Here is a 14,018-nt window from a genome sequence, read left to right as displayed (position 1 = left end):
GACCTCCTCTCCCCCAACCAACCCTGCCCACCGCCCCCCCCCCCCACCAACTGGTGACTCCCAAACTCCAGGGCCTGGGCCCACGGCAAACTCTGACCTTGACCCCCATAGGCCCGGGGCACTGGCTGACCCTTGCCCTCAGAGTGACCCCAGGGCATGAAGTCGCCAACTTGCTCCTGACACCCCCCCCACCTGCCAAACTGCGACCCCCGACCCAATGACCCCCCGGAGCCGGGAGTGACCCCTGACCCCCCCCCACCCCCCCGTTGCCATGGCCTGTCTCCAGGAGAGGAGGACCCCGTCGCCGGGCCTAGGGGTGCTGAGCAGGCCGGAGGGCCTGAGGCCAGATTCACCAGGCGGGGCCTCCCCGGCCGAACTCTCGCCCACCCAGTGCGCCCTGCAGGCGGGGCCCAGCCCGCCAGCCATGACGGACGGCAGCGAGGACTCGCCCCGCGAGCACTTTGCCCGCAGCGTGCTGCAGCTGCAGGAGGGCGAGGGGCTGGCGTCCGGGGCCGAGGGTCGCAGGGAGGGCCGGGCCCCGGGCCGGGGCAGGCTCCAGTGCGCCCAGGCCGGGCCCGGCTTCTTTGAGGGCCTCTTTGGCTGCCTGCGGCCCGTCTGGAACATCATTGGCAAGGCCTACTCCACCGAGCACAAGCTGCAGGTCGAGGGTGAGTGTTAACGGAGCCCCCCAGGACCCTCCCTCCCTCCATCCAGGACCCTCCCTCCCTCCATCCGGGGCCCCTCCTGCTCCCACCGTCCGTCCCTACCCCCCCCCCCCCCCACCCAATCAGTGAGGCCTACTCCACCAAGCACTAGCTGCAGGCCGAGGGTGAGTGTTAACGGGGCCCTCCGGGTCCCTCCCTCCATCCGGGTCCCTCCCTCCGTCCAGGACCCCTACCTCTGCTCCCTCCCTTCCTCTCTCCCTCCCTCCCTCCATCCCTAAACCCCCCCCCCCCCCCCAATCAGTGAGGCCTACTCCACCGAGCACAAGCTGCAGGCCGAGGGTGAGTGTTAATGGGGGCCGTCCGGGACCCTCCCTCCGTCCGGGACCCCTCCCTCTGCTCCCACCGTCCATTCCTACCCCCCCCGCCCAATCGGTGAGGCCTACTCCACCTAGCACAAGCTGCAGGCCGAGGGTGAGTGTTAACAGGGCCCTCCGGGACCCTCCCTCCCACCCTCTGTCCCCCTCTCCCTCCTCCCCCTCTCCCTCCGCCCCCTCTCCCTCCACCCCCCCCCCCCCCCCCCCCCCAAGGTAACCGGACTGCCTCTTGTGTCAACAGAGTCCTGGGAAGTGCCCTTCGAGGAGATCTCCGAGCTGCAGTGGGTGGGGAGCGGAGCACAGGGAGCCGTGTTCCTGGGGCAGTTCCACGGGGAGGAGGTGGCCGTGAAGAAGGTTCGGGACCGGAAGGAGACGGAGATCAAACATCTCCGCAAGCTCAAACACCCGAACATCATCACCTTCAAGTAGGTTCAACTCACCCTTCCCAACCCCCCGCCTCCCCTTCCTCTCCCCTCCGCTCCCCCTCTGTCTCTCTCCCTTCCCCCCCACCTTCTCCCTCCCCTCTTCCCCCCTCTCTCCCTCCCCCCACTGACGGTGCTCTCTCCCTCCCCAGGGGAGTGTGTACCCAGGCCCCCTGTTACTGCATCATCATGGAATACTGCGCCCAGGGGCAGCTGTACGAGGTGCTGAGGGCGGGGAGGAAGGTGGCCCCCTCCCTGCTGGTCGACTGGTCGATGGGGATCGCCGGGGGCATGAACTACCTCCACCTGCACAAGATCATCCACCGGGACCTCAAGTCCCCCAAGTAGGTGGAGGGGGGAGGTTGGGGAGAGGTGAGGGGGTGGGGGTGAGGGGCGGGAGTGTGGGGGTGAGGGGGACGGGGGAGTGAGGGGATGGTTCTTGGGGACGGACACGGACACGGGGTGGGGGGAAGATTCCCGGGGGATGGAGGGAACAGTTCCCAGGCACGGACACGGGGATGGTGGGTGGGGACGGTTCCCGGGGACGGACACGGGGATGGTGGGGTTATGGGGGTGGGGGATGGTTCCTGGGCACGGACACATGGGGGTGGGGGTGGGGGGGGCGGTTCCTGGGGACGGACACGGGGTTGGGGAGCAGGAGGCCGTCCCCGTTACCGACCTCATTACGATCCAGTTACCGACCCTACATCATCCCCATTATGGTCCCTGATGTGTCCCCGTTACCCTACCTGTGACTGACCCCGTTACCATCCCCATCATCGACCCCGTTACCATCCCGTTACTGATCCTGCACCGTCCCCCTTAATAACTCCATTAATGTCCCTGTGTTATTCCCGTTACCGTCCCCGTTACTGACCCATTACTGACCCTGCCCTCTCCTCCCCCCAGCATGTTGACCACCTCCGACGACCTGGTGAAGATCTCTGACCGGGACATTACCCACCCCGTTACCGTCCCCGTTACTGACCCGTTACCGTCCCCGTTACTGACCCATTACTGACCCTGCCCTCTCCTCCCCCCAGCATGTTGACCACCTCCGACGACCTGGTGAAGATCTCCGACCGGGACATTACCCACCCCGTTACCGTCCCCGTTACTGACCCATTACTGACCCTGCCCTCTCCTCCCCCCAGCATGTTGATCACCTCTGACGACCTGGTGAAGATCTCCGACTTTGGGACCTCCAAGGAGCTGAACGACAAGAGCACCAAGATGTCGTTCGCCGGCACCGTGGCCTGGATGGCCCCGGAGGTGATTCGTAACGAGCCAGTGTCGGAGAAGGTGGATATCTGGTGAGTTGGGAATGCCGGATGGGGGAGGTCACCGGAGCAGAATTCCTCCGGACCCGGACCGGGCTCACCGGGGAGAGCTGTTCACCGGAGTGGACTCTGTCCTCCTGGACCAGGGTCACTGGAAGGGGGAGGTCACCGGAGCAGAATTCCTCTGGACCCGGACTGGGGTCACCGGGCAGAGCCGTTCACCGGAACGGATTCTATCCGCCCGGACCGGGGTCACCAGAACGGAATCTCTCCAGACCTGGACTTGGGTCACCAGAGAGAGGAGGTCACTGGAACAGATTTTCTCAGGACCGGACTGGGGTCACCAGGGAGAAGTGTTCACCGGAGCGGAGTCCAGCCAATCGGACCGGATGACTGGAGGGGGCTGTTCAACGGAGTGGAGTCTGTCAAAACGGACTGGATCATCGGTGAGGGCTTACGGAGACGGGAACCGTGCACAGTGCTCCCGACCCGGGGACAGGGAGACGGGAACCGTGCACGGTGCTCCCGGTGTGGGTCTGACCCGGGGACGGGGAGACGGGAACCGTGCACGGTGCTCCCGGTGTGGGTCTGACCCGGGGATACGGAGACGGGAACCGTTCACGGTGTGTTGGTGGTCACTGTTGCAGGTCATTCGGTGTGGTGCTGTGGGAGTTACTGACGGGCGAGATCCCCTACAAAGACGTTGATTCCTCTGCTGTCATCTGGGGCGTCGGAAGCAACAGCCTGCACCTTCCAGTCCCCACGGGGTGTCCCGATGGGTTCAAACTGCTCCTCACACAGTGCTGGTGAGAATCCCCTCCCTCAGCATGGTACTGCCCCTACCCCCCCCCTCGCTGCCCGTCCACCCTCACTGCCCCTCACTCCCCTCCCCCTGCCCCTCCCCCCCTCACTACCCCTCCCTCCCACCTCTGCCCCTCCCTCGCCGTCCATTTCTCCCTCCTGATCCCCTCCTCACCACACCCTCCCTCCACCCCATTTCCTCCCTCCCGTCTCATTCCCTCCCTTGCTCCCACCTCATCCCCCTCACTGACCCCACACCACTCACCCCTCCGTCCTCGCCCCACTCTCTCCCCCTCCCCTACGCTTACTTGCCCCACCTCTCACCCCTCTCTCCCTCCCACACCCCACCCTCTCCCCCTCCCCTCCCCTCACTGACCCCCCCCCCCCCCATCACTCACCGCTCCCTCCTCAATCCCTGCAGGAACGGGAAGCCTCGGAATCGTCCCTCGTTCCGCCAGATCCTCCTGCACCTCGACATCGCCTCGGCCGACGTGTTGGGGACTCCTCAGGAGACCTACTTCCAGTCCCAGGTATGGCGGGGAGGGGAGGGAGAGGACGTGGGGGTGGGGGGGAGGGAGGTGGGTGTGGAGGGGAGGGAGGGAGGGGACATGTTGGGGATCCCCATGGGGAGGGGAGTGTGGGGTGGGCTGGGGGTAGTTGGGGGGGGCAGCTCCCTCTACTCAAACCAGAGGACCAACACCTCACCTGTGCCCCAGCGGGTTAGAGCCCTTCCCCTCCCTTCCCCCAGAGACCCAGGTTCCATCCCGACCTCTGGCACCGTCTGTGTCTGTGTGGCGGTGGGGTGGGGGGGGGGTGGCAGTGGGGTCTGCAAGTTCCCCCGTGACTTGCAGGTTGGGTTGAGGATTAATCGGCCCCCGGGTGAGGGGGTGGGATCTGGGGGGGAGTGTGGAGGGAAGGGGCAGGGATGGTTGGAAAGGGATCGGTGCAGACGGGTCTCCCTCCCTCTCTCTCTCTCCTGTGTTCCGATCTCTGACGCAGCCCAGCACGTCAGGGAAACCAGCCTCCCCTCCGTGGACTCCGTCTACACTTCCCGCTGCCTCGGTGAAGCAGCCGACATAATCAGAGAGCCCCCACCCACCCCGGGACATTCTCTCTTCTCCCCCCTCCCATTGGGCAGAAGGTACAAGAGCCTGAAAGCACGTACCCCCAGGCTCAAGGACAGCTTCTACCCCGCTGTTATAAGACTATTGAACGATAAGATGGACTCTTGACCTCACGATCTACCTGGTCGTGGCCCTTGCACCTTATTGTCTGCCTGCACTGCACTTTCTCTGTAGCTGGGTCACTTTACTCTGCATTCTGTTATTGTTTTACCCTGTATAACCTCGATGCACTGTGTAATGAATTGACCTGTATGATCGGTGCGCAAGACAAGTTTTTCCCTGTACCTCGGTACAAGTGACAATAATAAACCGATTCCAATCCCAACCTTTCCCGTCCACGGACCTGTCCCAGTGTTGTTAACGTCCCTGCCTCACCCACTCCCTCTGGCAGCTCGTCCCACGTACGGACCACCCTGTGGGTGAAGAAGTTCCCTGTTAAATCTTTCCCCGTCTCACCTTAAACCTGTGCCCTCTAGTTTTAGACTCCCCGACCCTGGGGGACAGGACAGTGACCGCCTGCCTTATCTACGCCCCTTGTGGTTTTACAAACCTCTCACCCCTGAGCCTTCTTCCCTCCAGGGAAAACAGTCCCAGCCTGTCCCGGCCTCTCCTTGTAACTCCAGCCCTCCAGTCCCGGGAACGTCCCGGTGAACCTTTCCTGCACCCTCTCTGGCTCAGTGACACCCTCCCTGTAGCTGGGCGACCAGAACTACGCGCGGTGCTCTGGGTGCGGTCTCACCTGGGTCTTGAACTGGAGTTGAATCCCTGATCCCGGTGGTGTCCCCAATAACTCCCTCCTGGCAGAGGATTTTGCTCACTCTGCTGGGACTTGAACCCCTGGTCTGAGGAACCGTCCCCCTGCTCCTCCTGAATTCAGGGGTACTCAGGTCTGAGAGCGTCACTAAACCTGTTCCTCTCCCAACCACCTGTGTCACTGCCCCACATTCTCTCCCCCTCTCCCTTCCGTCGTCCCCCCCTTCCCTCGTCCCCCCCCCCCTCTCTCTCTCTCTCCCTTTCCTCGATTTCCCCCCCCCTCCCCTTCCTCGTCCCCCCCTCGCTCTCCACCACCCCGCCCCCCCCCCCCCCCCCCCCCCCCCCCCCCCACCCATAGGCAGAGTGGCGACAGGAGGTGAAGCGACACTTTGAGAAGATTCGGAGCGAAGGGTCCTGCATTCACCGACTGGACGAGGAGCTGGTCCGCAGGAGGCGGGAGGAGCTCAGGTCAGGGCTCGGTCGGGGCGTGCGGTGCGCGTAGGGTGACTGCGTTACGCGGTACAACACAGTCCGACACAAAACATGTAGGGTGACTGCGTTACGCGGTACAACACAGACCGACCACAGAACGTGTAGGGTGACTGCGTTACGCAGTACAACACAGACCGACCACAGAACGTGTAGGGTGACTGCATTACGCGGTACAACACAGACCGAGCACAGAACATGTAGGGTGACTGCGTTACGCGGTACAGCACAGACCGAGCACAGAACATGTAGGGTGACTGCGTTACACGGTACAACACAGACTGACCACAGAACATGTAGGGTGACTGCGTTACACGGCACAACACAGACCGAGCACAGAATGCAGCACGTGGTGTGTATGTATCTGGGGTGTGTGTGTATCCGGGCGTTTGTGCACACATACACATACCCCGGGTCCCCCTGCACTTTAGAACAGCAACTTTTATTCTTTATTGCCTTTTCTCATTCCTCAATCATTGGTCGAGCCGTCTAAGGAGCTGGATTAAGGCTCCAGTCTCCACAGAGGCAATGGGTTCGAATCCCACCACCGGTATATATAATGCACCCAATGTTGGGCAGGCACGGTAGTGTAGCGGTTAGCGTGACGCTATTACGGCGCCAGCGACCCGGGTTCAATCCCGGCCGCTGTCTGTAGGGAGTTTGTACGTTCTCCCCGTGACTGCGTGGGTTTCCTCTGGGTGCTCCGGTTTCCTCCCACGTTCCAAAGACGTACGGGTTAGGAAGTCGTGGGCGTGCTATGTTGGCGCGGGAAGCGTGGCGACACTTGTGGGCTGCCCCCCAGAACACTCTCCGCAAAAGCTGCATTTCACTGTGTGTTTCGATGTACAGTGTGGCCAATAAAGAAATCTGATCTCACAATTTTCTGCATGACATTTCATCTGCCGTGCACTGGCCCGTTCCATCCGGCTGCAGTCGATCATTATCCCCTTCACAGTTCACAGCACTGCCAAGATGTGTGTCAGCTGCAAATTTATAAGGTTGTTGCTCGCACCTCCAAGCCGTGATTGTTGAAAGCAATGGCTCCAACACTGTTCACCTTCCTCCGTTCATCACACTCCTCTGTTTGTTAATTGTCCGACTTTGTATCCCCGCTGTTAATGCCCCTTTTATGCCAAGTGTTCCTGTTATGGTGGCGTTGCTGGAAGTCCATGCACAGCACATCGACTCTCCAACCCTGGCCAGTTGTGACGTAAGGTCATCCAGCAGTGTCGTTGTCTCAGCTTTCTCTCTCCGTGGATGCTGCTGATCTGAGTATTTCCAGTGTTCGCTTCCTTCCACATTTCCAGAAACTCCCCAATGCATCCTGTCGTTACAATACCTTGATGTACTTGTTTTGAAATGATCTGTACGGATGGCATGCAAAACTAAGTTTTTCACCGTACCTCGGTACGTGTGACAGTAATAAACCACTGACCAGTTCCCACTCTGACCCTCTCTCCCTGATCCCAGGCACGCTCTGGATATCCGGGAACACTGCCGGGGGTGTGTGTATCCGGGTGTGTGTGTGTGTGTGTGTATCCAGGTCTGTGCATCCGGGTGTGTGTGTCTCTGGGAGCATCCCACTCTGACCCTCTCTCCCTGATCCCAGGCACGTTCTGGATATCCGGGAACACTGCCGGGGGCCTGTGTATCCGGGTCTGTGTGTCTCTGGGAGTTTCCCACTCTGACCCTCTCTCCCTGATCCCAGGCATGCTCTGGATATCCGGGAACACTGCCGGGGGCCTGTGTATCCGGGTGTGTGTGTCTCTGGGAGTTTCCCACTCTGACCCTCTCTCCCTGATCCCAGGCACGCTCTGGATATCCGGGAACACTGCCGGGGGTCTGTGTATCCGGGTGTGTGTGTGTGTGTATCCAGGTCTGTGTATCCAGGTGTGTGTGTCTCTGGGAGTTTCCCACTCTGACCCTCTCTCCCTGATCCCAGGCACGCTCTGGATATCCGGGAACACTGCCGGGGGCGTGTGTATCCGGGTGTGTGTGTCTCTGGGAGTTTCCCACTCTGACCCTCTCTCCCTGATCCCAGGCACGCTCTGGATATCCGGGAACACTACGAGCGGAAGCTGGAAAGGGCCAACAATCTCTATATGGAGCTCAACGCCGTCATGTTGCAGCTCGAGCTGAAGGAGAAGGAACTGCTCAGGTCAGAGGTTGGGGGTCCTGGGGTCAGAGGTCGGTGGGGGGGGTCCTGGGGTCAGATCCCAGCCTGTGCCGGGACCCAGGGGATCCCAGGAGATCCGGACCCGGTGTCCCTACTCCCCCACACCCAGTGTGGCCACAAGGGAGGCCCCCACCAGGCAGTCCGGAGGTGGTTCACTGGACTTCAATAGGAGCGGTCAGTGACCCCCACACCGGGGGTGGTGCGGACAGTGTCCGTCTCCTCACTGAAGGTTTACTGGGCCCACCCCTGGAATGGGAGTGGTCAGTGACCCCCACACCGGGGGTGGTGCGGACAGTGTCCGTCTCCTCACTGAAGGTTTGTTGAGAGCAGTTCAGATAAAGTTTAGCCATCTCTCACATTCTCCCCCCTTCCCTCTCTCCCCCCCTTCCCTCTCTCTCTCCCCCCCCCCCCCCCTCACCACCACATTAAAGCCCTCTCTCCCCCCCACAGAAGAGAGGCAGCCTTGGACAAGACCCACCCTGGGATTTTCAGACCCCACCCGTTCCGTCCACTGATACACACCAACTCTGTCGACAAACTGCTGCAGAAACGTCACCTGACACAAAGCAAGAGGTCAGTGGGCAAAGGTCAGCAGGCTAGGGTTCACTGCAAGGGGTCAGCGGGTCGGGGTCACAGCAAGGGGGTCAGTGGGCTGGGGTCACAGTGCATCAGTAGTTCAAGGGTCTCGCAAGATGTCCACAGCCAGGGCTCAGTGTGGCAGGGGTCATGGCCTGGGTCCAGTGGGGTCAGGAGTCGCTGGGTCAAAGGTCATGGTGTGGAGGTCAGGGATGGCCTGGGGTCAGTGGGCCAAGGGTCATGGGCTGGAGGGAGGGCCGGGGGTCACAGGTCAAAGGGCCGGAACGAGGGGGTGGGGTCACGGCAGGAGGTCAGGGGTCAAAGGGAGGGGATAGGGTTACAACTGGTCAGGGGTCAGGAGAGGGTCGGGAGGGGCTGGTGTAGGGAACAAAACCCATGACGGTCTTCCACCCAGGACCCTAACCCAACCCCAAACCTGACCTTCGCCTTTTTGCTGCAGGCCTGACCTCCCTACCTTACCAGGGCTGAACTTTGACCCTCACCTTTGCCCCTCTGTTGTAGCCCCCTTCGTCCCTTGACCCTAACCCCCCTCCTCCATTAAGAGGCCGGGCCCTCTGACCCTGATGACTGGGACCCTTGACCCTAATCTAGACCTTCGCCCTCTCTGTTGTAGCCCCAACTTCCTGGCTGTGACGCTTGACCCTAACTCCCCACTCCTCCGTTAAGAGGTCAGGACCTCCTGACCTTGACCCCCAGCTGGCCTGTGACCCTGCCCATGAACTCGGGCAGACTCTGACCCTGACCTCCAACCTGGCAGAACTTAGACCCTGAACCCCAGCAATTTGTTGATACTGACCCCTGACCCTGATCCCTAGCTGGTTGTTTACCTTGACCCTGACCCCAGCCAGAATTCAACCCTGACCCTGACATCCCAGCTGGACTTTGATCCTGACCTTGACCCAGGCGTGACTCTGACCCTGACCTCACTGGCTAGTCTTTGACCCTGCCCTTGATCCCGGACAGACTTTGACCCTGACCTTCAACGCCGCAGTACTTAGGCCCTGAACCCTGGGAACTTGCTGACCCTGACCCCCGACCGGACCTTGACTGTGACCCCCAGCTGTTTGTTTACCTTGACCCTGACCCCCCCCCCCCCCCGAACCGGATTCTGACCCTAACCCCCACCTCTCTCTCTCTCTCTCTCCTTCTGCGTTCCAGGCCGGATCTGCTGAGGTCGGAAGTCATCCTGCCCCGGTTGGACCGCCCAGCGACCAGGGTGGCGATCGTGGGGGGTCAGGGCCCCTCGGGGTCCCCGGGGCGGTGCAGGGCACGAGCCAAAGCCCGCTGCCGAAGGGCGGGTGCCAAGGGGAGCCACGGGGACCTGCCCGCCCTGGGGCAGGCCGGGCCGGGGGCCCCAGGAGAGCCTGAGGCCTGCCCGGGCCTGGTGGGGTTGGTGGCTTGCTCGCCCCACCCGCCCTGCCTAAGGGGCCTCCCCCAGCACCTCCTCCCCAGGCCCCTCTCCTCCTCCAGCCCCGACCTCATCTCTGGCACCATGGAGGCCGAGAGCGGCCGGGGGCCCCGGGGCCCAAAGGAGGGGCCTACTCCCAGGCCCCGGCGGCGGGGGGTGCAGGCCCCGCCCTCGGATCCCAGGCCCGGTCCCGGCCCGAGCCCCGGGGGGCAGGCCGGGGGACCCGAGTCCCGGGGCGGGGGGGCTGGATCCCGGGAGGAGGAGGAGGAGGCGGCGGCCGGAGGTGGGGGACGGAGGCATCATCCGACCGACGGCAAGGCCCAGGCTCCCAGCGAGGGGAAGGGCCCGGCGAGGAGGAAGCAGGTACCGAAGGGAGGGGAGGTGGGGGGAGGGAGGGGAAGTGGGGGGGGGGGCGGGAGGGGGGAGGGGAGGTGGGGAGGGAGGGGAAGTGAGGGAGGGGAGGGGAGGTGATGAGGGGAGGGGAGGTGTGGGGGCAGTGGGGAGAGGGTAGGGGGGAGGGATACTTTGTGAGGGGGAGGGAGATCCATGGGTGGGGAGGGATATTCTCCAACCTCTACACCTCCCTCTCTATCTCCGTGACCCTCTCCCTCCCGTACGCCCCTCCCCGTCGCCGTCACCGTCACCCCCTGCGGACACCTTGGGGACGGTAGGGGTGAGGCGGTAGGGATCAATGGTCAGGAGGGGGCAGAGGTGACGTTGGCTTCAGCTGTTGAATCCCCCACGTTTCACCCCCCCCCCCCCCCCGGCAGAGACGCTGCTCGTCCGAGGAAGAGGGAGAGGTGGACAGCGAGATGGAGTTTCCCCGGAGAGGGAGGTGAGAGATCGGGGGCGGGAGGGGGGGGGTGTCGGTGGGGGGCGGGACGGTGGGGCGTCGGGGGCTGGGGGCGTCTCCGCCCTCTGACCGCAACCGCCGTCAGTGTGTCTGGGGCGGGAAGCGGGGTGGGGAAGGGGGAGGGGGATGAGGGGGAGGGTGTGGGGAGGGGGTGAGGAGGGAGGGTGTGGGGTGGAGGGGGAGTGTGTCAGTGGGGAAGGGGGAGGGTGTGGGGTGGAGGGGAGGGTGTCAGTGGGGAAGGGTGTGGGGTGGAGGGGTGTGGGGAGGGGGGTGGGTGTGGGGTGGAGGTGTGTGGGGTGGAGGGGGTGGGGGCTGAGGGGTGTGGGTTGGAGGGGGAGGGGGGAGGGTGTGGGGTGGAGGGGGAGGGTGTCTGGGGAAGGGGGAGGGGTGGGGGCTGAGGGGAGTGGGGAGGGATATTGTCAAGTGGCAGTGTGTGGGCTCTTGCTGTGCCCACAAGACAGAGACATCCACTCACCCTCCCCCCCTCTCCCCCACCCCCTGCCCCCACAGGGCCCCTCACGACCTCAGCGCCTGCCCCTCGCTCTCCACCTTCAGCCTGGAGAATGTCTCGGTCTCGGACGAGGGCAACACCAGTGAGCTGTCGCAGAGCGTCACGCCGGACGTGCTCAGCACCAACACCGACGAGCGGCTGGAGGACGCCCTGTCGCAGAGCTCCGAGCTGCCGGCCGAGTCCCTGTCGCAGAGCTCTGAGCTGCCCGCTGAGTCCCTGTCGCAGAGCTCCGAGCTCCCGCCTGAGGCCGTGTCGCGGAGCTCCGGGCTGCCGGCCGAGTCCCCGTCGCGGAGCTCCGAGCTCCCGCCTGAGGGCGCGTCGCGGAGCTCCGAGCTGCCGGCCGAGTCCCCGTCGCGGAGCTCCGAGCTCCCGCCTGAGGCCGCGTCGCGGAGCTCCGAGCTGCCGGCCGAGTCCCCGTCGCAGAGCTCTGAGCTCCCGCCTGAGGCTGTGTCGCAGAGCTCCAAGGTGCCAGCCGAGGCCCTGTCGTGGAGCTCTGAGGCCCTGTCGCAGAGCTCCGAACTCCCGGCCAATCTCCTCACTCAGTCCGACGGGTTGTCGGAGAAGGAGGCCTCCGTCCGGCAGGTCAAGTCGCAGGTCGCCGCCGGCAGGCTGTGTCCCGGCTGTCGGACACCGGTAGGTGGTGGGATCTTCCTGTGCCTCTGGGGGTCCACCCGTCCTTGATACACGGGTGTGGGATCTCCCTGTGCCTCGGGGACCGCCCACCCGGGTATGGAGGTGTGGGATCTTCCTGTGCCTCAGGGACCGCCCCCCGTTTACGCAGGGGAGGTGAGGAGGGAGGGGAGGTGTGGTGAGGAGGGGTGAGGTGAGGGGAGGTAGGGAGGGGAGTTGAGGTGAGAGCAGAGGCCCTGACCCTCTTCTCTCCTCCCCAGGGTCTCACTCGGAGTGAGGTGAGGAGGGAGGGGAAGGGAGGTGAGGTGAGGAGGGAGGGGGAGGGAGGTGAGGTGAGGAGGGAGCGGAGGCGCTGACCGTACTCACTCCTCCGCAGGGACCCTCCTCAGCGAGGACTCGGAGGTGAGGAGGGAGGGGGAGGGAGGGGAAGGGAGGTGACGTGAGGAGGGAGGGGGAGGGAGGTGAGGTGAGGAGGGAGCGGAGGCACTGACCCTACCCTCTCCTCTAGCGAGGACTCGGTGAGGTGAGGAGGGAGGGGAATGGAGGTGAGGTGAGGAGGGAGGGGAAGGGAGGTGAGGTGAGGAGGGAGGTGAGGTGAGGAGGGAGCGGAGGCACTGACCCTACCTTCTCCTCTAGCGAGGATGCGGGAGGTGAGGTGAGGAGGGAGGGGGAGGGAGGGGAAGGGAGGTGAGGTGAGGAGGGATGGGGAGGGAGGGGAAGGGAGGTGAGGAGGGAGGGGGAGGGAGGTGAGGTGAGGAGGGAGCGGAGGCACTGACCCTACCCTCTCCTCCGCAGGGACCCTCCCCCAGCGAGGACTCCGACTGCGACCTCTCAGACCTGGAGCACTGCACGGACCCATGCGGCCCTCCCGAACCTCGGAGCTCCTCCTGGTAGCCCGCGTGGCTGTGCTGGGTTGTACATACTTCGGTTGTGACTGAAACACACGTGTGTCTCCTCCCCCCCGCCCCCCCACACAACCTTATCGCGTGCTTCCACGGACATGGAACCCCACACGCGTGTAATCAGGGATCGCCCCTCCACGCCCACCGTCCGGAGGAGAAGACGCCCTTCCCGAGGACGTCAGCCATCGTATATTAGGTGCTACGGTCTGATGTCCACCCCGACGCACGCGCGGGTGTGTGTGCGTGTGTGCGAGGGGGTCGGCCGGGGAGAAATGTCCCTCTCCAGGAGGGAGGAACGCCCTCCTCCGCCTACGTCATGGAGAGAGAGGGGTTGCAGCAGGGGTCCGATGCTGTTCTCTCCCCGCACCCCTCCCCGCACACGTACACGCGCACACACGCACACACACACAATAAACACGAGCATTTTAGACATCCAAGCCTGGTCTCTGGTGGTTGGTGCTGCGGGAGGGGTGGGGTCAAAGGGGGAAGCGGGGGGAACATAGAACGTCAAACAGCACGGGAACAGGCCACACGATGTTGTGCCGACATTTTATCCTTCCCTCCCCCATAGCCCCCCATTTCTCTATCATCCATGTGCCCATCTAAGAGGGCTGGGTGCGTGGGACGCACTGCCGGCAGAGGTGGTGGGGGCAGGTACATCAGGGACAGTTAAGAGACTCTGAGATAGACACGTGAATGATAGAGAAATGGGGGGCGATGTGGGAGGGAAGGGTTGGATAGATCTCAGAGCAGGGTAAAATGTCGGCACAACACTGTGGGCCGAAGGGCCTGTCCTGTGCTGTAGTGTCCAATGTTCTGCGTTCTAAAGTGCAGTGCAGGCAGACAATAAGGTGCAAGGGCCACAACCAGGTAGATCGTGAGGTCAAGAGTCCATCTTATCGCACTAGGGGACCGTTCGATAGTCATAACAGCGGGGTAGAAGCTGTCCTTGAGCCTGGGGGTACGTGCTTTCAGGCTGTTGTATCTTCTGCCCGACGGGAGGGGGGAGAAGAGAGAATGTCCGGGGTGGGTG

At 63.3% G+C, this 14,018-nt stretch overlaps 1 protein-coding gene across 1 annotated transcript; it reads left to right on the top strand.

Moving 5' to 3' along the window:
- The first annotated feature begins 55 nt into the window (after positions 1–55).
- On the top strand, positions 56–13,415 carry LOC127566872 (mitogen-activated protein kinase kinase kinase 12-like). The gene is made up of 13 exons (XM_052009375.1): positions 56–668; positions 1,281–1,464; positions 1,614–1,805; positions 2,616–2,774; positions 3,389–3,547; positions 3,964–4,072; positions 5,778–5,887; positions 7,950–8,066; positions 8,535–8,657; positions 9,840–10,452; positions 10,860–10,924; positions 11,453–12,086; positions 12,879–13,415. The coding sequence occupies exons 1-13, from the start codon at positions 272–274 to the stop codon at positions 12,975–12,977; spliced, it is 2,961 nt and encodes a 986-aa protein (XP_051865335.1). The 5' UTR covers positions 56–271; the 3' UTR covers positions 12,978–13,415.
- The last annotated feature ends 603 nt before the right edge of the window (positions 13,416–14,018 follow it).

Source organism: Pristis pectinata, chromosome X (genome assembly GCF_009764475.1).
Source record: "Pristis pectinata isolate sPriPec2 chromosome X, sPriPec2.1.pri, whole genome shotgun sequence".
In the NCBI taxonomy this organism is placed as follows: domain Eukaryota; kingdom Metazoa; phylum Chordata; class Chondrichthyes; order Rhinopristiformes; family Pristidae; genus Pristis; species Pristis pectinata.
Note: the sequence above shows the minus strand (reverse complement) of the source record. Positions and strands in the feature narration are given on the sequence as shown.

Excerpts from the sequence above, each read along its gene's own strand:
- LOC127566872 (XM_052009375.1), top strand. The coding sequence starts at position 272 with ATGGCCTGTCTCCAGGAGAGGAGGACCCCGTCGCCGGGCCTAGGGGTG. Across the intron at positions 2,775-3,388 it reads TCGGAGAAGGTGGATATCTG|GTCATTCGGTGTGGTGCTGT; the intron begins GTGAGTTGGGAA and ends TCACTGTTGCAG. Across the intron at positions 4,073-5,777 it reads AGACCTACTTCCAGTCCCAG|GCAGAGTGGCGACAGGAGGT; the intron begins GTATGGCGGGGA and ends CCCCACCCATAG.